This window comes from Colletotrichum tamarilloi (assembly GCF_030869305.1).
Source record: "Colletotrichum tamarilloi strain Tom-12 chromosome Unknown Scaffold_93.1, whole genome shotgun sequence".
NCBI classification, from domain to species: Eukaryota; Fungi; Ascomycota; class Sordariomycetes; order Glomerellales; family Glomerellaceae; genus Colletotrichum; species Colletotrichum tamarilloi.
The window spans coordinates 68,833-93,075 of NW_026849476.1; the positions used below are offsets into that span (position 1 = coordinate 68,833).

The window sequence follows — 24,243 nt, forward strand, 5'->3', positions numbered from 1 at the left end:
TGTAGCCTTGCCTAGGTAAGTAATATATCTGGCTGGGCATTGTTTGTAATGATTCCGACACCGCTTGCAGCAGCTTTCTGTCACTGAGGGATGCCGTCGTTTCTTGTCGTCTTCCTTAGAGCAGCTTGCGACCTCACACGCGGTCGGAAATATCCCGTCTTTATAGGTGCACTCGTGCTTTTATTCCCACCCGCCTAGTCACTCCAAGCTCGTCAAATCGTCGAGACCGGTAGAGGGCCTCCGGTGCTTGTCGCGAATCTCAAGGCCGGGGCCGATAGCGTGCGCCGTTCTCCGGGACAAGGGGAACACCTGTAATATGTGTGTTAGACACTATTGCAACATGTATCGCCATCTTCGGCTGAAATCTCGCAGTATGCGCATGCTCTGGGGATGCATGTATGCGAGCGTCTAACAACTCCGTTTCGTACCTTGGTGCCGCCCCATCCTAGCCTGAAGGCAGCCTCGTGTGCAAATAGCTCTCCGAATCCCAGCATCATGCCATTGATAAAGGGGAGGAACAGGTTGATAGCGGCCCCGCGAACCAGGCCCCAGAACGTAGGCGGCTTGTAGAGGATGATGGGCGAGTTGGACGAGGGAGGTGATTCGGTGAGATCCTCGCCTTGGGAGTACTGCTCGCTGTCGGACCGGATTGTCACGCCGGACTCGGCAAGGGGGTGGAGGGAGTCGTCGGAAGCCATCGTCGACGCTGGCTTGGGGGTTCGGAAGGTAGTGATCGTGGGGATGATTGGAAACTTGGTCGACGAGCAGGTTTACCGAGATTCGGCGCAGGGCAGTTCGATGATGGGACGGGGAGCTACGGCTACGGCATCACCTCGGAAAATCACACCGCAGCTGCCGCCTCCCCCAACGTGTTGCTGCACTGCGCCGGCTTGGAGTCTGCGGGGTCTGTGCGTAAGTATTCGACTTTCCCCGTCGAAGCTTCAGCCACAATCTAGAGAGATTAGATAAGTCGCAAAAGTGGCGGTGTACCTATGGTGGGGTTGGGGCAGTCGGTATGGGCGGTGGCTCCTCCCTCACGTCACAGGGAATGTGCTAGACGGCCAGGTACCTTTCGTTACGGATGCAGCTCCAATGCCCGTGGAAGCAGTTACGACCACTAAGCTGCCTGCTATTCGTCTCCCACTTCGCCTTTCAACCACTGCACAGCGCAACCTTCAAAGAAAACTGAGCTTCAAAAAGACCACGGATTCACTGTTGATATCTCTACCTACCTTATTAAACGACCGCGCCGTTATACACTAGGTTAAGAGACCACTCCAATTCTCTTTTCATCTTCCGTCCATTTCATCCTTCCCCATCAACACCTCACCCTCCCCCGCCATACCACATCCAGTACCGCCAACATGTCTGGGAGCTCCAACAGCGCTTCGCGCAACAATATACTTCGCGACTTCAAGAGCCTGACAGGCATGCCCGAAGCTAGGGTAAGGTGTTTGGGAAGAGCGTGGTGAATTACCTGACTAACTTTGCGTTAAGTGCACAGAGTACCTCGAATCCGCAAACTGGGACATCGGCCTTGCCGCCCAAGCCTACTACGCCGACCACGACTCCGGTGAGGAAGAAATCGAACCCGTTGCGCAGGCTCAAGCTTCTGCTCCTGCTCCCGCCGAATACACCGGTCCCCGAACCCTCGATGGACGACCCGCGCCCGAGTCGGTCGGCAGAGCGAGCACCGTAAAGAAGGCAGCGCCTAAGAAGAAGGGTCTCGCAACGCTTAGCTCTATTGGAGGAGGCCACGCACACGACGACGATGACGATGAAGATGACGAGGACGACGATGACAGAGGCCGCGGCGACCTCTTTGCTGGCGGTGAAAAGTCTGGACTGGCTGTGCAGGACCCGTCTCAACAAGAGGGCGGTGGTGCTAAGAAGATCATCAGCGACATCCTCGCCAAGGCCAAGGCGTAAGTTCACAATGCAAGAGAATGCTACGAGGACGACAGGACTGACGCAGACCAGGAACGCATCCCGGCCAGAGACTGCATCGCCCGCGGGCCCTTCGCGCTCCGGTGCTTTCCGCGGAAGCGGCACCACGTTGGGTGGCGAGGGCTCCGAGAGCCGCAGTATTCCCGACCCTGATGCTCAGGAGGGTGCGGGTGGCTCAGCGGGCGCGACCGGCGAGCCTCAGGAGCGTACACTGCACCTGTGGCAGGATGGCTTCAGCATTGACGATGGCGAGCTTCACCGATTCGACGACCCCGAGAATGCGATGGATCTCAACATGATTCGGGCTGGTAGAGCCCCTCTGCACTTGATGAATGTTCGCTACGATCAGCCGGTCGACGTGAAGCTTCATCAACACCAGGAGAACTACCACCCGTTGCCCAAGACATACAAGCCGTTCGGCGGAGAGGGTCGCCGGCTCGGTAGCCCCGTTCCCGGTGAGGGCAGCTCTTCGTCCACCACAGCCGCCCCTGCTGCTTCGGCCTCGGCCAGTGCCAGCTCGACTGGCCCTCAGCAGGCTGTCGATGAGTCTCAGCCTACCCTGACCCTCCGTATCCAGTTGCCCAATGGCACCAGACTGCCTGCTCGCTTCAACACTACCAACACCATCAATGACGTCTACGAATTCGTGCAGCGCGCTTCTGCGGATACCCGCAACAGGTCCTGGGTATTGGCCACGACTTTCCCCAACAAGGACCACACCGATCGCAGCTTGGTGTTGGGCGAGATGTCTGAGTTCAAGAAGGGCGGCACCGCGGTCGTCAAGTGGGCTTAATGCACGAGGCAGACGGAAAAGAAAATGGCGGGAACCGGGCGGCGTTTGGTACTTTGGGGCCCTGACCCGCATTATAGCCGGGTGGCTTTGGGTCTGGGCATTTGAGGCCGTTTGCCTCTGCGTGGAATGTAGACTTTGCTTGAGAAATAGACACGCCCACATGAAACAGTAACATCAGGTCGGCAAGTCCTTTATTGCTTGCTGCCAAAGTACCTTTGTGCTAAGCGTACATGTACTTATTTGTTGTACAGTTTTGAGGCCCTTCAACGCCCCTTCAAATGGTATCATTAATCATCCCTTGCCATACGCCGCTGCGGCAAACTGTTTGTTGCCGATACGTATAAACCAACTAGAAACAGATCCGCGAGGTTCGCATTATTTACAGCCCCTCTTTGGAATACTCTCATGCTGTGCTGCCGCCGCCTTGCGAGATCATGGTAGCCGGACCGTCTAGGAATTTGAAATGCTCAATCGCGATCTGGCAGTTGAGCATGGCGGCGTTGAACCTAGCCTCGCCGGGTGGCAGAATGACCATCAGGTAGGTATTCGTCGTGAACTTGAGGATGAAGAGGTTGAAGCGCGTGCCGGCTTTATGCTCCATGCGCACAAATTGCTCTGCGTTGCGCGGGGTGCCGGTGAAGCGGCTGATGGTCTGCTTGAAGTGCTTCATGATGTTGGACATGCGCTCCAGCCTGTCCTCGGTGGGGTTCCGCTGGCCTTCTTCCGAGGTCCAGGAGGAGACGGCGAGGAAGGAGGTGCGCTCGAAGAGTAGGAGCTCCTCTGCCTCGATGGCGACGCCGAGATTGGCGAGGTTGCGTTCGATCGTGGCCAGGTTGGGGACGAGGTCGTGGATGATGCTCGCCCAGGCCTTGTAGAGGCTCTGGTCCCAGATGCTGGTGGCGAAGGGAGTGATGTCGAAACCGCCGGCGGGGGGCGCCGTCGAGGGGCTGGTGGGGTCGTCGGCGGCGTCTGGATGCTGCTGGTGGAGGTAGCCGATGCTGTTTGCGTACTCTGCGGTGCGCTGGCGGACGACGCGAACGCGGTCGTCGTAGACGGATTCACGGTGGGCGGGGACGACGAGGTCCATCTTGTGGATGAGGACGTAGATCTTGGCGCCCGGGGAGAATTGGAGGAGGGCGGAGATGATAGAAACGTAGGTTGCAAGGTCGCGGTCAATGTCGCGGGACTCAATATCGAAGACGTAGATGAGGACGCCGACGTTGGAGAAGACATGGACGCGCTGCTGGGAGAGGTAGTTTTCCATAAAGGCCTCTTGGCCGCCGCAGTCCCAGAGGTTGAGGGTGAGGTTTCCGAGGAATTTGACGTGGGAGAGGTCGATGTCTATTGTTGCGCCGCTGTTTGGTTCCGTGGTCAGTCTCTATACGGATGAAATAGCTAAAGGAACCACCAGGTATAGGAGAAGAGGGCTTACAGTCTCCGGGTATCACGGGCAATGTAGTTGCTGAAGATGATGCTTCGCATGCTCGACTTTCCCGAGCCACTCTTTCCCATGAGTAGGACCTTCTTCTTCTTGGGCTTCTTGACCTCAGCCAGGGGCGTGTTGCCTGGGCCATTGGTATAGCCGGCGTCAGCCATGTTGTATATAGGCTACCCTGTGCTCGCGATCTGGAGAGCTCTTCAGCACGTGGTGAGGAGGAGTTCGTGGATTGGGTGTGGTGGTGTTCAGCAATTGGGAATTTCGGTGTCGTCGGATTCTTGGTTACGCGATTTGTTGCCGGGGAGTCCTGGGGCTTGCGTAGAGATCGAACACTTCTGAGGATCAAAACGAGTGACTGGTATGCGGTGCTAAAGAAGATGGCTCGATATCGATTGAGTTTGTGTAGCCTCGTTGCGATGTTGAAATCCCCGATGGGCTTGAATGTTGATCATGGCCGCCTGTGGGATGGGCTCTCGCGCATTTCCAGGAGCCTCGCAGTACGTACCTTTATGGTGACCTCCAGGTGAACCGGAGCTTGCGCGCTCCGATAAGATAAGCCACTGCCTGCCCTTGGAGCCCCCCACCACCCACCAACACGACGGCTGAGTGCTGCGAGACTTTGCTTTTCGCCATTGCTCGGTTTTCCATCTTCCAGCCCCAGGTCCACTCGTTCATCCCGTCTATCTGTTGTTTTACCCGCTGAGGAATACGATGGCGCGGGACTACCGAAGACTCTCATCCTCACCGCCGGATTTCGACACAATTTCCTACAAATTCTGGTGTAACTTGCAAGTTCAAGGCGTGCGCATCTAACACTGGGAATGCCATCACTGGAACGGGTGCGACTTTGTCGTCGATGAAACCAAGAGCATCTTGACTTACACCAATGTCGAGATGTCTGCCAAGGAATCTCGTCAATGGGACAATGGGGTGACACGAAGGGCCACGAAAGCGCAAGGTACTCATGGCCTCAAGGTGCCCGATGAAAAAGTCTATGCCGGCGAAGACGACATTGTGTAACGGCGCCTTGCTGGGCATTCTCGACAGAGGTCGGCTTGACAACCATCGCACGCTTCCCCCGCGACACCACCACCCATGATCTGATCATCAGATACGGCGGTATCAAACTTTTCTTATGCCCACGGGCCACGGGACATGATCTGTCATCGAGCGATGCAGGTCTTGGTTGTTGCTACTCTGCCACAAAAGTCAACATCGTCATTTGGAAGATGAATCTCGCTGGCAAAGTTGCCCTGCACATGGTCTATGGTGTGTCGAGGCCCAGCCATCGAGGGAGTCCAACCTCTTCTATTGTGTCGTGCTCAATGGAAGGGATATGCTAGAGCCTAGCAGTCCAATGGTCACTGGCTTGACTGGCAAAGCTGTCGAAAAAGGGACTGTTTTGGGGTGCCACAGATGCCCCGCCGCAGGCTGGACTTTGAGACCTTGTCTTGGTTATCGACCCTTAGACTCCCGTCTTAGTTCGGCTCGCTTCTCCCTTCGACTTCGGGCCAATGGGTGCGATGCAGTCACCGAGTCTCGGGATCCCGTCTTGCGCATCAGTGTCTGAAATGATTTTGACTAACGATGGGACTAGTGACAGGTTGTCTGTTCGATCCGAGTCGTGCCGTCCGCCCTCTTGAGCATGTTCTGCATGTTCATCCCTCCAAAGCATGAAGCTGCCGGCGTACACAAAGCGAGCACATATGACTGTTCAGATCCCCCACCAGGCTGGCCCTGGTGTTTGCTGCTTCGTGAATTCGGTTTCAATGTACACGCTGTTCGTTTCGTGGGTCGTCGCTGTTTTTTTTCTTGGACGAGTCTTTCTTCACAGACACAGTTGTGCTTGGTTGTGCCAGCAGTATTCTGCGCTGGCGATTTTAAGCTCATGTTCAATACGCAAGACGTAAAACAACAGGGATAGGGGCAAGAGACCATCACTGGATGCCCAACATGAACCCCCTGCACACGCATCCGCAGCAGATCCCGCCACGCCGGCCGGAACACCCATCCGGTAGCCGATCACGGGGAACAAGTGCGCCAGGTCAAAGAACCAGAGTCGAAACGCAGTACCGCCCACCGCTGCCAGTCAGCAGACCTACCATTCGATCAAGATATACCTCGCCAGAAGATGCACCAAAGACTGCTGTGCCGCCTGTCCCACTTCAGCGGTCGAGTGCCTCTTCGGGACGCGTCTACAGCTCGTCGACGAGGCCATTTGACAGAAGCCGAAGCCCGGTTATGACGCTGCGCATCCTGTCACATAGCAGAGAAGGACGCCGAGACAAGAAGAGTCATGAGGAGGACCAAGAGAACCGGCTGGTTCACGACTCCTGGGAGTTTCCCGTTCCGCCACGGGGCCTTGTACGATCTGGGAACGTCAAGCAGACTTCACCCAAGCGTCGACGTCTGCCGCTAAGAGACTCGATTCTCTTGAAACGCAAAGACTCCTCTGATTCTTCTAAAGCTGGCGGCGTAGAGACGTCAGCCAGCACGCCTCGCAAAGCTCCCCCTTCGTCGGAGCCACAGACACCGTCTAGGCCGACGCACTCCATGAGCATGCCGGCGACCCCATCAAAGGGAAGGATGCCGGAGATGCCTAGGTATGCGTGCCCATCGAGGACAACATCTTCAACGTTGGCCAGCTAACCTGGTAATTAGGCTTGGAGCCCATCCTAAACATGAGCAGCTCAGTGAGAGCCGTTCACAAAATCAACCTGCACGTCTGCCGCCAAGAGACTCCAACCTGGAAAGCTATCGGAAGGACATCAAGGCGTCGAACGATGCTCTACCAGATGGTGAGAAGCCATTGGTGTCTCGTATCTGTTCCATGATATTGGACGAGGAATTTGGCGCTGGCGCCGACAGATCCTCGACTCCCCTCAAAGTCTGGGACACTGTAGCACGATGTCTCGAAGACATCTCCCGTCTTGCACAGACAGGAGGCGCTAACAGTGGGAGCGGAGGGCCTGCGCAAGCCCGTCTGGCTCTGGAATCGAAGTCGCTCCAGGAGACCGCAGGCAGAGCTGGTGGTCAGATCAAGATGGCCGCGACAGACGAACGCAACGCGCAGTCTTCCAAGCAGGATACAAGGTCCAGCGGGGGGTCATCGATTGTCGACTACTATTCCTCGAATAATCAAAGAGAAAGCAGTGGCCAAGGTGGATTGCTGCCATGCCCTTACAGGCTGCGAAATCCGGCACGATTCAACGTCAATGACAAGTGGCACTGCGCCAACGGAAAATGGAAAGATTTCGCAGACTTGCAGTAAGTATCAAATCATTGGCAGAATGGAGAGCAATAACTAAATGGCATTAGGAAGCATATCGCAAAGGATCATAAGCGTTGCGGCGATGCTCACCTCTTTCAGTGCCCGCGGTGTGAGGATGGTTTCTCGGAGCCCAACGCATTCAAGCAACACTTGATGCTACCTAGAGAGCAAATGTGCGAACCAAGATCGGATGGCGACTCTGAATGGGCCGATCCAGAAGATGGCCTCAGTAGTATGAAAGCACAGAAACTATCTGAACAGATGGGCAATAAGATTTTCGACTCGTGGGATGAGCTGTGGAGGTGGCTATTCCCTCTTGACAGAGTGGTACCGAAGCCTGGTGAGTATTCTAGATCCAAGAATGCGAACACATTCACTGACAGGCTTTAGTTGCCTTGCCCGCCGTAGAGCTGCCGCTGGTAGAACAGGAAGTCTTTGCTGCGGGCAACATGTCGAACTTGAAGGCTAGCTTGGAGGAACGGCTTCGGTTTCTCGCCTCGCAATCGGCCGACAGCGGCTCGTTTTCCGCGCAGATACCCGTTATCACTGCGTCCCTATCCCTGGATGTTGAAGCGCATCTCAGAAGCGTCTTCATCTCTTGTCGCAATCAGCCGCCTGGTCACACCGGAAAGTCATCAGCGTCACTGGACACAACAACTGGTCGACCACGTAACCTGTCGTCTGCGTCCAGCTCCAGCACCAGGAGTCTACAACGATTCTTTCAGCGTGGTCCTACGATTGCCGTCAATGAAACCAAGGGTGCGGCTTGGGACGGCCCCGGCCTTGAACGTCAACGTCAACGCCAGACAAGCAACAGCAACGAAGCGAGGCGCGAAAAGCTGACACGGGCCGCAACGCTTCCAGTCCCAACAATGCTCACGATACCGTTCCCGCGCATATCAGCCTTGACAGAGCACTCTGACGTGGGCCCTAGCCCAGTCTCGGAACACGACACCTCACCCAAAGCCCACTCGGACGCAGAGTACTCTTCGGGCGTCGAGTCAACACCGAGCAGCGCCGGCGGCTACCGGGAATCTAGCAATAGCAACAAGACAGCAGACATCCGGTGCAGCAAGTGCAACATGAGAGAGAGTCTCCGACCGGGCGAAGACATCTTCTCAGACAAGCGCCACTTCAGCAGTTCCTCGGCTGCGGCGCAGGGAACACTGAAGTTGTCGTGTAGGTTCTCCGACTCGGGAATTGGGATCCTCTGTAAGAGTTGTCGGATGCTTGAAGAGTTGATTAGTTCGTACTCGCGGGCTTCATCACAGGCGTCGGCAAAGTCTGAGCGACTAAGTCTGCCGATAGCAGGTGGTGGTGTTGGTGGTGTTGACGGTACCACCGCGAGGAGTACCACCACGAGCGCGACAACCAACACGAGCTTGAATACAGCCCCGAAGACGGCGCCGCCGTTCTCGCCGAACCCGTCTGTCTCGGTGGACGAGAGCGAAGAGGAGACGTTGTTTGATTTGATTCTCGACTCGGCGACGTACCTGGATGAGGACGGGCAGCGTAAGACAGAGGTTGTGTCGCCCATGTTCCCGCCTCCGCAGATTGGGTTTTCAGAGTACGATCGATATGGGGGCCACGGCGGCGGTAATTGGTTTTGACTCTTTGCCGTTCTGCTCTGTCTCCTTTTAGGATGTTTCTGTCGTTCTTCATCGGGTTGGGGGCGCGGAAATGGAGTGGTGTTTGGCGTTTGGGAACCGGCGTCGCGCACTGCTTTCGGTTTCAGCCGGTTGGAAGTAAAATTGTTTGATTATTCCCCATTTGTTATTGTTTGGCCATAAGCTTTGATTTGGTATTTGCTAGGTCATATGGGATACCGAGGCTTCTATTATGACATTGTAGATACCCACAAAATCCGTGTGATATTGTTCTCTGCCTCTTTGAATACCACATTTCCACTCGTCATTCGGTGCGACAGTGATCTTTTAAAATAAGTATACAGGTGCTCTTGTTATTTTACGCCAAGCACAGCTTTTTGGAGACTTTGACTATCCGTCATGTCAGATATTGTACGAAACCTGGGGTTGGATGCCCGCCGTGTCCGAGCAGAGGATCCGTCAGCCCATGTTCCTGGCCAAGAATGCAGGTGCTCGTCGATCTGCACCAGCAGACCCCGCAATTTTAGTGAACTCCTGTGCGTACGTACCTTGGGTAATGAAAGTATCGTGTAAGTCGTCTCTCTCTCATTGAGGAGCCTCACAAACAGCATCCGGCGCAATCCTTAAGCTATGTATTGAGCTAGACATCTAGAGGATCCATACAGTAATATATCAGTCTCCGTATCATGTTCAATTCTTTACAGAAGCTTTGCTGTTTTGAAGCGAGTGACGAGAAGACTTGCAGTGGTACTACCCAGACCTGCGAAGCTAACCGCATCAGCCAATTCATCGGATCGGGACGCCCAGTGACGTCGAGGAACAAGGGGTAACCCGCCCTACCGTGGGGTAGACGTCATCCTTACAGCACAGCTTTACTGTAGAGGCGAATTGGGGGGAGGTAGGTAGCAGTTAGCTGTAGGTAAGCTCAGAGCTTCTAGCTTTCAGATGTAAGGGCCATTCGGAAACATGCCACCAGAGCTCGTTCCGGAGCTTCCCCTCCTCCCTGTTTACATGTGCCATTCAAATACTATCTAGTACCCTCTGCCCCTTCTCTTCTTCTCCCTTCCCATCGAAAGTTTCATTGACGGTTTCCTTACGTTCGTCATACGATACCATTGAGTCCAGTCTACGACAATCCAAAGCACAATGACGGACCGGGGAGAGGGCTACAATGCCCGCCTAGGCGTCAATACTAACGAAATCCCCACGGCACAACACTTGCCCGTGGCCTCGGGCGCCGAGCAGGATCGGTACGGCGGTTGGTTCGGTGGCAAAGCCGATAAAGCTACCGAAAAGATTGAACATGCCGCCGACAGACTCAAGGAGAACCTCCCCCGCGGCGCCGGCGCCGAACAAGAGCGCTATGGGGGTTGGTTCGGTGGGAAAGCTGACAAAGCCACCGAGAAGCTCGAGCACGCTGCGGACAGGATCAAAGAGAACCTGCCCCGAGGCGTCGGTGCCGAGCAAGACCGCTACGGAGGCTGGTTCGGCGGAAATAAGGGAGACCAGGCTGCCGAGAAGCTGAGACAGAACCTCCCGCGGGGTTCTGGGGCCGAGCAAGATCGCTACGAGGGCTGGTTTGGTGGCCACGAGCTTCCTTCTGTCGACAAGCTCGGCGAGAAGCTGCCACGTGTGTCTGGCGCCGAGCAAGATCGGTATGATCGCTGGTTCGGTGGTAACAAGGGACAGCCCGCCGGCACTTGGGTCAAGGAACACTTGCCCAGTGCCTCGGGCGCCGAGCAGGACCGGTACGCTGCGCACTGGGAGGGCGTTGTCGATCAGGTCACGGACAAGATCAAGGAGAAGCTGCCTTCTGCCTCCCAGATCAACGAGAAGCTGCCCAAGGGAACTGGCGCAGAACAGGATCAGTTTGGAAGTTGGTTCGGAGGCGACAAGTTGCCGTCTGCCTCGGACATCAAGGACAAGATCCCAAAGACGTCCGGTGCTGAGCAGGACCGCTTCGGCGGCTGGTTCGGCAGCGACAAGCTGCCCTCCGGATCCAAGGTCAACGAACACCTCCCCCACGCCTCGGGAGCTGAGCAAGACCGCTTCGGAGCCCACTTTGGCGGCAAGGCAGGTCCAGCTGCAGAGGGGATCTCAAGAAGACTGCCAAGAGTCTCCGGTGCCGAGCAGGATCGCTACGGCTCGCACTTCAGCCTCCACCCCAGCAACCCCGTCAATGCGGCTACGACATCAACCCTCGGCCTCGTACAAAACGCCTTACTCCCATCCTTTGGCCTCCACGCCGGCTTGAGCACCGTAGTCTACGCCGTCGCGCGGTACACCGACCGCGCAGACACGAAAGACTGGCTGTGGCCCTCTGGTCAAGTCGCCAACGCCTGGTGGACCGCCATCGGCGCCCGCGTAGCTCACGATGGTCTGTCCGTCCCCTCGGCATGGAACTCTCTCGGATACACCCAGAAGCTGCTCCTCACTGGTGTTAGCGCCTGGGGTGCCCGTCTATTCTACCGCATCGCCACCCGCAGCGTGAAGCGTGGCAAGGACGACGACCGCTACGTCGCGTTGAAGAAGAAGGACCCCAAGTTCTGGGACAAGGCCTTCTTCAGCATGTTCTTGCCCGAGGCTGCGCTGCAGACACTAATTGCTTTGCCGTTTACGTTGCCATTCAGTGCGCCGTTGACCAGCGCGCGGTCGTCTGCTTTCACGGAGTTCCCCGAGACGTTCCATAGCTTGGCTGTCTTCCTCTTCACCGCTGGTCTTGCCCTCGAGACCATTGCGGACAGCCAGCTTGAGGAACACTCTAGGAAGAGCAAGGAGATCAACCGCGAGGGCGTCTGGAGCATTGTCCGCCACCCGAAGTAAGTAACCCATGGGTCTCAACTTCTCTCATTGAATTATGAAAGTTAACCAAGCATAGCTACCTTGGCGACGCCCTCGTCCACCTGTCCTTCCCTGTCCTCCTTTACAGCGCCGGTATGATGCACCCCCTCGCCGCCCTCGGCCCCATCGTCAACTACATTGTCCTCCGCTACCTCGGCGGCGATAAGGTCACTGAGGCCAGCCAGGAGGAGCGCTACGCCAAGGAGAACCCGCTCAAGTTCCAGCAGCTCCAGGAGTACAAGCGCGACAAGAACAGCTTCTGGCCCAGTCTTGGGGAGTACGATAACCAGTGGGTGTGGATTGTTGCTGCTACTGGCGCGGTTGGTGTCGCTGTTGAGCGAGGCCTTCTTGCTTACTTTAGGGGCTAAGTTTTATGAGAGGCACGTGTAAAACATAAATGTACTGTAATACTCTGCGATTGATTGATAATCGCATCCAAAATTGAGGAAATCGTCAAATATCATCAAGATTACTACTCTCTCATCGACGACGAAGAGCATAATGGAATTCAATTCCACCCATTGATTGCGTTTATCGACGACCTTTGTGGACGGTAGAGGTTCCCTGCCATTACTACCAATATCATTACTTCATTATCATGAACATCCCAAGCCGGAATGCTCAACTATGTACACCATAAACATGCCTAGCCTCAAGGAGCCTGACATCTAACCCCTCACCCATCTCATCCTTACAACAAGTTCAAGTCGAGGACAATGCTCGGCGTGCCCTCGAAGCCCTGAGGCAGCGTGTATGTAAAGTTCCAAAACTCAAAGTCGCGGATGGGCGAGCTGGTGCCTCCCATGGACCCAGCAAACGACAGCGCGTACGTCTCGTTGACGTTGCCCGAGACATTCACAGACAGGCCCTGAACATCAGCCCAGCCGGTGATGGTGGGCTTCTTGATAAAGGTACCGACGACAAACGTAAAGATGGAGTCGGCGGTGCCGTTGGGGTAGCTCAGGCTCAGCTTATTCGGCGCGACCTCGACGTCGAGCGACATCTCGGTGGGGTACAGCGAGATAAAGGCGATCTCGGCGCCCGTGTCCCACTGCACGACGGCCGGGTTGAAGGACGCCTGGTTGATGGAGGGCCCGCCGACGACGTTCTCCTTGAAGGATTCTGCGCCGATGGTGAGGTTTTCCGAGAGCCAGGTGCTGATGTTGCGGGGGACGAGGTCGTAGGGCGGGTAAAAGGTTGAGGCGGAGAAGGTGCGGTCTTCGCTGCCAAAGGTGGTGAGGTTCGCGACGAGGCCTTCGGGGAGGAGGCTTGCGTGGAAGTCGGCGAGGACGGCGAAGAGGGGGGCCCAGGCGTAGTCGGCGGCGTGGGACATGACTTGAGGCTATTCGGAGTTAGTATGCTGTTGTTCTACGAGTGCGCTCCTGGGGCCTTGGCCTGAGGAGCCAATTCGAGGATAGACTTACAGCAGAGATGAGGGAAGAGTTCTCCTTGCCAATCAAGGTCCAGAACCAGAGCGCCATCAAGCTGACGTAGCGGTTCATGTCGTAGCCGTAGGCGCGGTCCCAGGGTCCGGCCATGTTCTTCATGCCCGGGTGCCACAGCTGCGCGACGGCCTTCCACGTGTCGGCGAGCATCTGCGGGCCCTTTTGCGTCATGACCGAGTCCTCGGGGAGGTATTTGGACCAGAGGATCAGCCCGAAGAGGGAGACGCCCGTGTAGGTGCCCGAGTTGAACTCGGAGAGCGTGTTGGCGCGGTCAAAGAGATCGATGATCTCCTGGGCGTAGGACTCGCCCGAGGCCGTCATGTTGGCGTCGTTGAGGCGGCGGCCGGTGTAGCCTGAGACGAGGGCGCGCATGATGGCCTTGTTGGTGTTAGTGCCTGCATTCTAGCTGTTGTTAAGAAGAAAGGCGCTTACAGGATTGCTGTAGGCTGGGTAGAGGTTGTCGTCGTCGACGCCGCCGACGCGGTACTCGTCTCCCTTTGTGGTGTTGTGCAGCGACTCGAGGATGAGATCCTGGGTGTCGTTGCTCAGCAGGTGGGGGAACTCCTCCAACGCCATGACGAGCGTCGTGCCGACGAAACCTCTCCAGTTGGGGTCCCACGAGTTGTAGATGCTGTCCTCGTAGTAAGGCGATCCCACGTACGGTTCCCCGTCGTACTTTTGGTAGTCTCCGTACCTTTGTGTTGAAAGTCAAGTCAGTCTCTTGCACCCGTCAACTCAGGTGTGAAGAAGCTCTCACCATTGCTCCGAGACGTTCTTGAACTGCGCGCCAATGGTGTTCTTGATAATCTTCTCGGCCTCCGCAGCGTCGTCGCCGTCGTTGCGCGCAAGCAGACCCAGGGCGTACCAGACGGAGCTGCGCGTCTCGTGCCGCAGCGCGGACGCGGATCCAATGTCGTAGAGGTACCCCGCGGAACGGTCGTAGTACTGGTCCATCCACGTCATGGACTCAGTCAAGAGGCCTTGGGCGTTGGTGGAGAGATTGGCGACGTATGGCGACACCGCCATTGTTGAGCTGGCGAGGGCCAGGATGCCCATCGCCTTGAAGGTGGCTGCCATTGTGAAGAGAGGAGAGGACGAGAGGGAGCAATTGACGAATGACAGAGGAGTTGGAAGCTCAACAGAGACCTGGGGTAGGGGACTCAATTGCGAGCCCAGGGATGCGGTCTCAAGCTACCTTAATATACACCATCATATCGAATCTCGCTCTCTCTCACTCTCTCTCCGCGGCCAAGACCGCGGCCAAGAGTTGCCCATATCGCGCTGGGCCCCCGGAAGATCGTCGTCATTACACAGATACGGATACAAGCCGCGTGACCGGCGACGAACGGCAATGGGCGAGTACCAAGAGATGTCATGTTCAAGCAGGAAAACCCCTCCCCCGGGGTCCCGACCCGGGTGCGCAATCAATCAAGCAGGACAAGCTACTTTAGCGGCGGTGGCTGGGTGGGTTCCTCTCTCGACTTCGGGTCGGTGATGTTGGCCAGGTTAGGTAAGAATGCGGAGGTGATAACGAGGGTGGGAAGACATGGAGGCCTTTGACAACCCGTCGTCCTAGCTGTGGAAAAGGCAGGATGAGAGTCGTACTCCGTACACTAGTCTCTTAGAGAAAGAACATGAAGGATTCGAATTCGTAGACCTTGGCTCAGTGGGACGTTGTAATTCCCAACGGCGGGAGAGACCCCCTGTAGCCGAGGAAAGGCAGCACGAAGAAGCATTTCGGGGCATCCCCGAGCGAAGAACAGGTGATTGCCCGGAAGGACAGTGGTATCACTGGGTTACGGGCATGAACCGGGGTCGTGGAAGAAGAAAGCCGGGGGAGATGCGAGATGCCCGGTTGGCTCTAACAAGGATCGTCCCTGACCGATGACTCGGTGCCCCCTGCTCGCCTCTTCTCCGCACTTTTGGCAGTCCAGAAGGGCAGAAAAGAAAGTGTTCAGATGGTGTGGTACGGTTTAAGGTCCGATGAACGGGGGAGCTTGGTCTCTTGGGAGAAGTTGGAGGACCCGGTCCGATGTTTACCGGGTGATCAACCACGGCTTTAATGCCCGTATCTTTGCACTAATCAACTCCTACGAATACTGGCAGAAGATCTGACTGGGACTATGATTTTATCTGCCCCATAGCTTTAAGATGGACCCGTGGTATCGGATCGCGGCAAAGCACGGCTTGTTTCCGGGGGATACACGAAAAACTGTAAACACAATCGTTCTTCATTCTCAATTGATGGGGTAAAATCACCTGATGGGTCTGGCTGAAGCCAGAAGGACCCCATACGTACACTATCAATTGTGGACTAACGGCATTCTGGGGGCGAAAAACACCGTAAGGGTCCTACGGATCTGCATGGATATATGTTGACGATGTCGCCCACGCGTGACTATGGCACGCGAATACGACTTGTTGAGGTGTCCTGTCGACAATTGACAATTGAAGAGAGCTTGCAATTGTGAACGAACATCACCTTTGGCAGAGTTCAAGGGAGACATCATGGCAGACGTCAAGACACCCACCGACATCTCGTCGAGTCCGAGGCGGAGCGTCGACGCTGCTCCGGAGAAGAACCTTTCCGCAGATGAGATCCGTTTGGCGCAGATGGGTGAGTTTTCTCAGCATCATATCCTGCAATCATCTACTGACACACGCACCAGGTCACACCCAAGAGCTCAAGCGCCATTTCAGCACTCTCAGTCTCATCGGCCTCGCCTCAACGACGACAATCTCGTGGACCGGCCTCGGCCTCGGCCTCATCACCGAGATCAACGCCGGTGGGCCCGGCGCCGTCATCTACGGCTTCATCCTAGTCACCCTGCTCCAATGCTTCCTCGGCGCGTCGCTGGCCGAGTTCGTCTCGTCGTATCCCACCGAAGGCGGCATGTACCACTGGATTGCTGCCGTCGCGCCGAGGAAGATGACGGGTGTCTTGAGCTTTTTCACAGGCTGGTTTAGCGTGCTTGGCTGTAAGTTGTCTCGCCTTTCAATCGCATGTTGGGATGGGGAGGCTGACAGGCGTTGACCTTAGGGATCTTCACGACTGCGTCAACGAACCTGATCTACGCTCAGGTTCTCATGGCCCTGATCGCGCTCTACCACGGAGACCTCGAGATCCAGGCGTGGCAGACGTTCATCGTCTACCAGGGGCTGAACCTCATCACCGCCGGGATCGTCATGTTTGGTAACAAGATCATTCCTGGACTGAACAAGTTCTCCCTCTTTTACCTGCAAATCGGCTGGTTCGTGGTTATGGTCACCGTGGCGGCGTGTGCCCCGACGCATCGCAACACCGAGTTCGTGTTCCGCACGTGGATCAATAACACTGGTTGGGAGAATCAGGTTGTCTGCTTCATCACTGGGCTAGTCAATCCTCTCTACAGTCTTGGTGGACTTGATGGAGTCACCCACATCACGGAGGAGATGCCTAACGTGAGTTTCTTCTTCTTCCTTCGTTTGCTCAACTGATAGACAGTGTGCTGACCCTTGCTTAGCCATCTCGCAATGCACCCCTGGCTATCGCCATCACGCTCTCCATCGCCTTCGTCACGGGTATCACCTACCTCATCACCCTCATGTTCTCCGTCCAGGACTTTGACGCCCTTTCTACGACCAACACCGGGCTTCCGCTGGCCGAGCTGTTCCGCCAAGTCACGCAGGGGGCTGGGGGAGCGTTTGGTCTAACCTTCATTCTGTTCGTCGCTCTGGGCCCCTGCGTCGTCAGCTCCCAATTGAGTACTGGCCGTGTCTTCTGGGCCTTCTCCCGTGATGGCGCGATGCCCTTTTCCCGGATGTAAGTTGAGCCTTGCCCAACTACTGCACCATTAAACCCAGTGATTCTGACTTGTTCGTGATAGTTGGTCGAGGGTCCACCACAAGTGGCAGATCCCCTTGAACTCCCAGCTCGCCGTCACCGCAGCTGTCGCAGCTTTGGGATGTCTGTACCTGGGTTCTTCCACCGCATTCAACTCTCTTCTCGGTTCCGCTGTCACCATCAACAACATTTCCTACATGTTCCCCATCGTCACGAACCTCTTGACGCGTCGAAAGAACATGCACCGCGGCGTATTCCACATGGGGCCAACGTGGGGCCCCATCGTCAACGGCGTCACCGTCTGCTGGCTGACGTTTGCCATTGTCTTCTTCTCTTTCCCGTACGTGATGCCCGTCGAGCCCGCCAACATGAATTACACCTGCGTTGTTGTTGGCGGACTTACGGTTCTGGTCGGCGCATGGTGGTTCAAGGCTGGCTCTAAGTATAGCGAGAAGATGCTTCAGGCGAAGGAGGAGTAATTAGATCCAAGTCACTGAAATTCTATCTTCCGGAGCCGTGGAGTGACTGAGAGTTCCCTCGTCTCTGTCGGACTCTCGCACTAGATAGTTGAAAATGCGATGGGGTAAAGAAGAGGAGCACATAGTATAGACAAGGTACACTAAACGTATCCAGAGCCGGGTTAGGGTTACCGGATTTCAATAATTTGTCCCTGCGGGTGTCACGTCACGTTTATGCATGCGACAATCACGTAAACTCACGGTCCCACAAAGCTCAAAGGCCAGAACCATGAGGTACCACTGCACTGTTCTTAGTTTGCACGGATGGAGTAAGGAATTTAGTGTTCGAGGTTGATGCCACCCAGCTACCGGATCCTCGGGTTGCGCCACGTGGGGTTGACGGGTCCAGAGGACGCCCCCCCCCCCCCCCCTCCCCCGTTTGCAATGTGCTACCGGTCAAGTCGGAGAGCGAACACCGGAGGACAAGAGGAAGTCGGCGACGTCGACGGGTAGAATTGCCGATGTGATTTTTGAAGCTTTGGTTGTTCACTATAGGTATAGTTGCGTTGACTGCATGTGGTGTCGGAGCTGGTTGGCTATCATCTGAGGATTCATATACCCCCATTCACCATCACGTTTCCACATTCACTGATTACCTGAGTGATAACAGTCTAAAAACACATCAAAACCCACGGTTCCTTTGTCACTATCGTTACTATTCTTCTATTCTAAATCAAGTTGTTCAAGACTACATCGGACACAATGAGGCTCATCATCAGGCCTGATAGCGCATCAGCATCTGCCCACGTTGCACACTACATCCTCGGTATGACCTCTGTATTGATTGGGGCTTTGGAGAGGATAATCCAAAAGAGTTCTGACACCTCTTAGATCGCATCAGAACCTTCGAGCCAACGCCAGAGAAGCCATTCGTTCTCGGTCTGCCTACGGGCAGTAGTCCGATCCAGATCTATGAGATCCTAGTTGCAGAGCATAAGGCCGGCCGTATTTCCTTTCAGGATGTCGTAACATTTAACATGGTTAGTCCTCTTTTTGTCAATCTACCAAAGTCCGAATGCCGCCGTCTGACACAATGACCAAAGGACGAGTACGTCGGCCTGCCACAGACGCATCCCGAGTCATACCACAGCTTCATGTTCCGCCACTTCTTCTCACATGTCGACATCAAGCCCGAAAATGTCCACATTCTCGACGGCAACGCGCCTGACTTGGATGCCGAGTGCGCCTCCTATGAAGAAAAGGTCAGAGCTGCCGGCGGCATTGACCTCTTCCTCGGTGGTGTCGGTCCAGACGGCCACATCGCTTTCAATGAGCCTGGATCAAGTCTGGCGTCTCGGACGAGGGTGAAGACCTTGGCGATGGATACTATTCGGGCGAATGCTCGATTCTTTGGCGGCGATTTGAACAAGGTCCCGCAGATGGCTTTGACTGTTGGTGTCCAGACAGTAATGGAGGTGTGCATTTACTCCTTTCCAACCACAGCCTCCCTCTTTTTGGGGAAGATGAGACACTTGTGACTGCAGAGAACACCCTTGCTGACGACTATGCACAGGCCAGAGAGGTGGTCATCATTGTCAACGGAGCGAGTAAATCGATCGCTCTCCAGAAAGCGATTGAGGGTGGGGTGAATCACATGTGGACACTGTCGTGTTTACAACTACACCCCTATTCCATGATCGTTGCAGATGAGGACGCAACATTAGAGTTGCAGGTCAAGACTGTGAAGGTATGGATCTCAAACATTAGAGCTGTTTGTGTTGATGTTTTGCTGATTTGTACACCTCCCTAGTACTTCAAGAGCATTGAAAAGGTTGGCCTTGGAAAAGGTTTCGAGCAGAAGCTGCCTTTGAGACTTAGAACGACGTCACTTGTCAGCCCTCCTCAGACGCCCCGGACACCGTCTAACACAAAGCCGACATTTGACGAGGATCACTTGGTGGAGTTGACGCCAGACAGCATGTCTTCTCGTATTGCTTCATGGCCTGTCATCTAGTTGACGATGATGCTTCGCGCGGGGTTATACATGCAGATTGGGAGTGGATGGACATTTGTCATTTGAACACCCGTAGTTTAGAGTGCAGACAATACCAAAGTCAAGCAGTCAATGAAGTAATTGTTCCATAAAACCTTAATCACGACGTAAGTGAGCTACTCCAGGATGTTTGAATGAGTGAATGAATTCAAAGGTTATCCTCCCTGGTTCTCGTACGACCAAAGCTCATATCCTGCTTGCAGACTCGATTGGTCAAAGATATACCATGAATTATCCAAGTTCCGGATCTCTTGCTCGAACACCTCGGCGTCTCCAGAAGCGGGCGTATGAAGGCCCTGAAGTTTCTGTTCCAGTCGTGTCGCTAAAATGCCTCGCAAGCTTGGCTTCGGCTCGTGCATTTCCTTCAGCTTTTGGAGATGAACTCCAACGTTCTCAAGATCTAAAAAGTATCATCAGATAAGTTATGGACCCTTACATCAGTCACGAAGTGGGCATCGACTTACCGTCTGGTTCTCCTACTCCACCGTCTACACCTTGAAGGACGATGAGAGCAGCCCAGGTGATCATGACGAGATCCCAATTCGACCATATCGAAGCATCTAGAATTTGAAGCTTGACCGCCGCTCTTGCTGACACAAGCAGCTCATGCTGCTCTTTCGGCGTCGTGTTCGAAAACAGGTTGCATCCTCGGGCAGGGTGGTAGATGGATAGCACGAGAAGCCTGTGCAGGATATACTGCCGGAATACCAGTTTCTTCTCGTGCTCCGACTCAAAGTCCTTGTCGCTGAACTCAACGAGCCAGTCGTCTAGCTGCCTTGCCCAGTCGCGAATGACAGCGCCGTCGACGCCGCTAAATTGGACGGAAGATATCTGTAATACGCTAGGTTCGCTCTCGAAACAGGACCATATCGTTGGCAGACCTCTGCCTGTGAAGTGAGTTAGGCCGGTGTGCATCATCCTCGAGAGCCGATAGAGTTGGTCCTGTATTGGGATCTTGAGTCGTGGGAGAGGCGCCTCGATTGGTATGACTGGGCATGAGAGATGTATTGAGGCGTGCTCGAGGTCAACGATCTACTTGATGTTAGAAAGATGCAGAAATCCGCTGGGAAAAGTTGTCCATTTTACCTGAAGGCCAGAAAACAGGCGTTGCCACTCGCGGGATCGCTCATCGGTGTTGGAGGGGCAGTGCTCGAGGATGAGCCTGTAAGCGAGAGATATCCAGACCCCCGTCTCTTTAACGACGGCTTCTCGTAGCAGTCCGGCGAGTATGATTCCCAGAACGGTTTGAAAGGCCCATTCTTCAGCTGAAGCTGGGTCATCCGGGGCTTGACCGACTTCGCTCTGTGGTATGCACAGCTGTGAAATGGCACTGCACAAGACATTGAAGTAGTCTGGCGCCAAAACTGCGACTTCTGGCAAGCCTCGTATACTTGAGCAGTATAACATTGAAGCTAGCATGAGTGGTCTCGGCGATGAGAAGGTTTGCTTGGTTGGGAGGAAGTGGAGCCCTGGCATGGACTCGTGGAAGCTGGAGGAGTATCAGATGTGTTGGTGCAACTACGAGGTATGGTGTCGAGAATCTGGGGCGAACGTACGATAACCATAGTCTTTTGATCAGGGATTTCTCCCAAATATTTGAGCTTGCGTTTGATGAACATGTCCTTCGCAAGACAGATACAGCGCTCCATAGAGCACCAAGCGATGTCTCCCCTGGTGTGTCGGGTTCGAATGTTGGTACATCTGGGGACACGGGCGAGTCTGCTTCTTCCAAGTTGGTGAGGACTGGCAGACCCAAGTGATCTTCCAGTCGCTTCAACCGAAGAAACACGGATTTATTCAGTGCTGGGGCATGCTCATTTGCCTGAATCAACGAAGCCAGCGAGAGACTTTCACGATGAGACGCGGACTAGACGATTCGTCAGACACGCCTTGGGAGGGTTACAAACACAGAATGAGACGCTGGGATAATTGCCTACATTGGCTCTGGGCACGAACACGCACGGCACTCCCGCGCGGAGGCATCTTCGACATGTGGCCCCATTCTCAATTCTACATTTCATCTGTGGTCACGAAAAGGCCGGTTAGACTATTCGCCTTCACCAGAGGGCCAGCTCCAAGGCCGACATACCTTTTGCCTTCTACAATTGACTTGAGGTGGGCACACCCGTCAGCGTCTACAGTCGCATGCAATGAGACGAGGTCCACCATCTGCTTACCGCATGCCTTCCGGGCCTTGCTCGGGCCCGACTCATCCGGCCCATCGGCCGACGCTTTGTCCCTCATCTGGTGAGCAGACATTATGAAAGCGGTATGTTTGTGCACTGATACTTCGATTGCGTTGTTCGAGTCCCACTGTATCAATTGCGACAATTGCGAGAAACACCGGTGTCCATTGGCCTTGTTTTCGGCCAGGTTCGATTCACTGTTGCTTTCTTCGGCGGGTACCCGGTGAAACAGGTGGGATCGGGGTAGAGTTAAGATTCACCGGTCGCACCGGGGAACCGGTCTTTTTGAAGATTTGGGTGACGAGTGCTAACGCGGGGTCCTGGACCCGGTCCTTGATAGGCCGGGGGTTTGTTATTGGAGGGATTTCTGGCTAATTCCAAGCGGTCCACCGAGCCAACCCGGTCCGGATTCACCGAGGCATCGATGGTTGTGGTAGACTGCGCCAGCTGTGAGTGTTCTTAGTTCTTACAGTACATGCCGAAGAGGTGACCTTCCTTTTCTTTCCGAACGGTTGTATCCTAGCTGCAGGAGTTGGTTCAAGTTCCGGTGCCAAAGTCGTTCTTTTTGCCGCGGGGGTTTGGATACTTGATCGGTTGCCAACCTGCTGATAGGCGCTGGCACCCATGAACCTAGCTTTCCCACCAACAACAGCCCACGACTAACATTGTGTGTTGGAAGAGTGGTGTGTTTCAATGTCTTCAACTGATTTTGAGCATGACAGGGCGTCTGAGTTGATAGCTCAGGCCCGAAAAATCGTACATGACTTCGATTTCCCACCGGAGGATGTTCGTCGCGCCACAACTCATTTTTTGAAGCAGCTAAGTGAGTTTAATCAACTCTGGGTTGTCGCGCAGCGTACTGACATCACTGAAAGATGAAGGACTTCAAGAAGATGGCACTTCAATGTGCCAGATTCCTTCATTTGTAACCAAACTTCCCAATGGTTCCGAAAAGGGCGTCTGCTTGGCCATTGATCTTGGCGGTACCAACTTGAGGGTATGCTCTGTCGAATTACACGGAGACTCCACCTACTCCTTGACTCAGTCCAAAGCCGTCATTCCCAGACACTTGATGGCTGCGCCAACATACAAGGATCTCTTTAGATTCATCGCGCTGCAGATGAAAGAGTTTCTGGAGACGCATCACCCAGAAGACCTCACAACATGGTCTCAACTCCTGAAAGAGGGAGACGCAATCACTGAAGAAATAAGACAGAAACACTGCAAGAGCCTTGGCTTCACTTTCAGTTTCACTTTCGATCAGCATGCTATCAATGAGGGAACACTACTGTACTGGACAAAGTCATTCGGTATCGCTGATGCAGTCGGCCGCGACCCGTGTGCCATGCTGCAGGAGGCTCTCGACGAGCAACACTTGCCTCTCCTGGTCACAGCACTGGCTAATGATACCGTTGGTACTTTGGCTGCACGAGCATACACATCTCCGGGACGTTCCAGTAATGTGGTAGGCGCCATCTTCGGAACCGGCACCAACGGAGCCTACATGGAGCGCGTTTCTCGCATCACCAAGCTGCACTCACGTGTAGAGTTCTCAACTTCGGCATCGGACGCAATGATGGCGCTGAATACCGAATGGGGAGGATTTGACAACAAGTTAGAAGTACTACCTTCAACACGATTCGATCGAGACTTGGACAGAGATTCTGTCAACCCAGACGATCAGCATTTCGAGAAGCGCATATCCGGCATGTATCTTGGTGAACTACTTCGGCGCATACTAATCGACCTGTCACAACCTGGACAGAGCCTATTTGGCTTCCAAGTCTCGGGAGACTCCCCGCTTTACACGCCGGACAGCATTGATAGCTCTTTGCTGTCAGCAGCGATGATATCACGAGGTCTCGGAACCAACCTTCTCAGACCTTTTCTCTATGGGGCACGGAGCCTGTGGAAACTAATTACGAGTTGGCTTCATGTAAAAGTTCGATTTACGATTTCATCGAAGGGCACATCGGGCGACTTCTCTACACCCGGGGACGGGGATAGCTCTCAGGCGGAAAATGATGGCGAGGACTCGAACGAAATCATCGATGTTGGGGTTGATGGTTCTTTAATCGAACATTTCCCTAACTTTGAAGAGAATCTGAGGGAAGCTTTGAGAGAAATTCCAGAGATTGGTGTCATGGGTGATAGGAGAATCAGGATCGGCATGGCGAGAGATGGTAGCGGAGTTGGGGCTGCTTTGATTGCATGGGCGGCGAGGGCATAATATCTGTGGTAACTCAATCAATGGGCGATTGAAGTTCTGGAACATAAGAATAAAGTGATTTAACATCATTACTAACTGACTAAATCATGGGGATATGATGCGGCCCGGTTCTAAGGCAAAGGAATGGTCTGTGGCTTTAGCTTTTCGGGCG

General features: G+C 54.6%; 10 protein-coding genes across 10 annotated transcripts; 6 read left to right on the forward strand and 4 right to left on the reverse strand.

Moving 5' to 3' along the window:
* Positions 1 to 198: 198 nt before the first annotated feature.
* On the reverse strand, positions 199 to 698 carry CTAM01_13339 (mitochondrial import protein 1; the record flags this gene model as incomplete). Its single annotated transcript, XM_060529343.1, has 2 exons — positions 199 to 309; positions 429 to 698. The coding sequence occupies 2 exons, from the start codon at positions 696 to 698 to the stop codon at positions 199 to 201; spliced, it is 381 nt and encodes a 126-aa protein (XP_060376078.1).
* Positions 699 to 1,364: 666 nt separating this feature from the next.
* On the forward strand, positions 1,365 to 2,740 carry CTAM01_13340 (SEP domain-containing protein; the record flags this gene model as incomplete). The annotated part of the gene is made up of 3 exons (XM_060529344.1): positions 1,365 to 1,445; positions 1,498 to 1,925; positions 1,981 to 2,740. The coding sequence occupies 3 exons, from the start codon at positions 1,365 to 1,367 to the stop codon at positions 2,738 to 2,740; spliced, it is 1,269 nt and encodes a 422-aa protein (XP_060376079.1).
* A 403-nt stretch (positions 2,741 to 3,143) lies between these two features.
* Positions 3,144 to 4,336, reverse strand: CTAM01_13341 (uncharacterized protein; the record flags this gene model as incomplete). The annotated part of the gene is made up of 2 exons (XM_060529345.1): positions 3,144 to 4,095; positions 4,173 to 4,336. 2 exons carry the CDS (start codon positions 4,334 to 4,336, stop codon positions 3,144 to 3,146), a joined length of 1,116 nt encoding a protein of 371 aa, XP_060376080.1.
* A 1,786-nt stretch (positions 4,337 to 6,122) lies between these two features.
* CTAM01_13342 (uncharacterized protein) lies at positions 6,123 to 9,059 on the forward strand (the record flags this gene model as incomplete). Its single annotated transcript, XM_060529346.1, has 4 exons — positions 6,123 to 6,781; positions 6,840 to 7,445; positions 7,497 to 7,789; positions 7,840 to 9,059. The coding sequence occupies 4 exons, from the start codon at positions 6,123 to 6,125 to the stop codon at positions 9,057 to 9,059; spliced, it is 2,778 nt and encodes a 925-aa protein (XP_060376081.1).
* A 1,143-nt stretch (positions 9,060 to 10,202) lies between these two features.
* CTAM01_13343 (uncharacterized protein) lies at positions 10,203 to 12,265 on the forward strand (the record flags this gene model as incomplete). Its single annotated transcript, XM_060529347.1, has 2 exons — positions 10,203 to 11,875; positions 11,935 to 12,265. 2 exons carry the CDS (start codon positions 10,203 to 10,205, stop codon positions 12,263 to 12,265), a joined length of 2,004 nt encoding a protein of 667 aa, XP_060376082.1.
* A 323-nt stretch (positions 12,266 to 12,588) lies between these two features.
* On the reverse strand, positions 12,589 to 14,419 carry CTAM01_13344 (uncharacterized protein; the record flags this gene model as incomplete). The annotated part of the gene is made up of 4 exons (XM_060529348.1): positions 12,589 to 13,239; positions 13,322 to 13,720; positions 13,775 to 14,036; positions 14,100 to 14,419. The coding sequence occupies 4 exons, from the start codon at positions 14,417 to 14,419 to the stop codon at positions 12,589 to 12,591; spliced, it is 1,632 nt and encodes a 543-aa protein (XP_060376083.1).
* Positions 14,420 to 15,850: 1,431 nt separating this feature from the next.
* CTAM01_13345 (amino acid permease) lies at positions 15,851 to 17,644 on the forward strand (the record flags this gene model as incomplete). The annotated part of the gene is made up of 5 exons (XM_060529349.1): positions 15,851 to 15,959; positions 16,012 to 16,320; positions 16,383 to 16,783; positions 16,846 to 17,144; positions 17,209 to 17,644. 5 exons carry the CDS (start codon positions 15,851 to 15,853, stop codon positions 17,642 to 17,644), a joined length of 1,554 nt encoding a protein of 517 aa, XP_060376084.1.
* Positions 17,645 to 18,385: 741 nt separating this feature from the next.
* CTAM01_13346 (glucosamine-6-phosphate isomerase) lies at positions 18,386 to 19,637 on the forward strand (the record flags this gene model as incomplete). The annotated part of the gene is made up of 5 exons (XM_060529350.1): positions 18,386 to 18,449; positions 18,515 to 18,663; positions 18,727 to 19,089; positions 19,197 to 19,370; positions 19,434 to 19,637. 5 exons carry the CDS (start codon positions 18,386 to 18,388, stop codon positions 19,635 to 19,637), a joined length of 954 nt encoding a protein of 317 aa, XP_060376085.1.
* Positions 19,638 to 19,831: 194 nt separating this feature from the next.
* CTAM01_13347 (uncharacterized protein) lies at positions 19,832 to 21,935 on the reverse strand (the record flags this gene model as incomplete). Its single annotated transcript, XM_060529351.1, has 4 exons — positions 19,832 to 20,076; positions 20,141 to 20,708; positions 20,763 to 21,165; positions 21,766 to 21,935. 4 exons carry the CDS (start codon positions 21,933 to 21,935, stop codon positions 19,832 to 19,834), a joined length of 1,386 nt encoding a protein of 461 aa, XP_060376086.1.
* A 620-nt stretch (positions 21,936 to 22,555) lies between these two features.
* CTAM01_13348 (hexokinase) lies at positions 22,556 to 24,092 on the forward strand (the record flags this gene model as incomplete). Its single annotated transcript, XM_060529352.1, has 2 exons — positions 22,556 to 22,685; positions 22,738 to 24,092. 2 exons carry the CDS (start codon positions 22,556 to 22,558, stop codon positions 24,090 to 24,092), a joined length of 1,485 nt encoding a protein of 494 aa, XP_060376087.1.
* Positions 24,093 to 24,243: the final 151 nt, after the last annotated feature.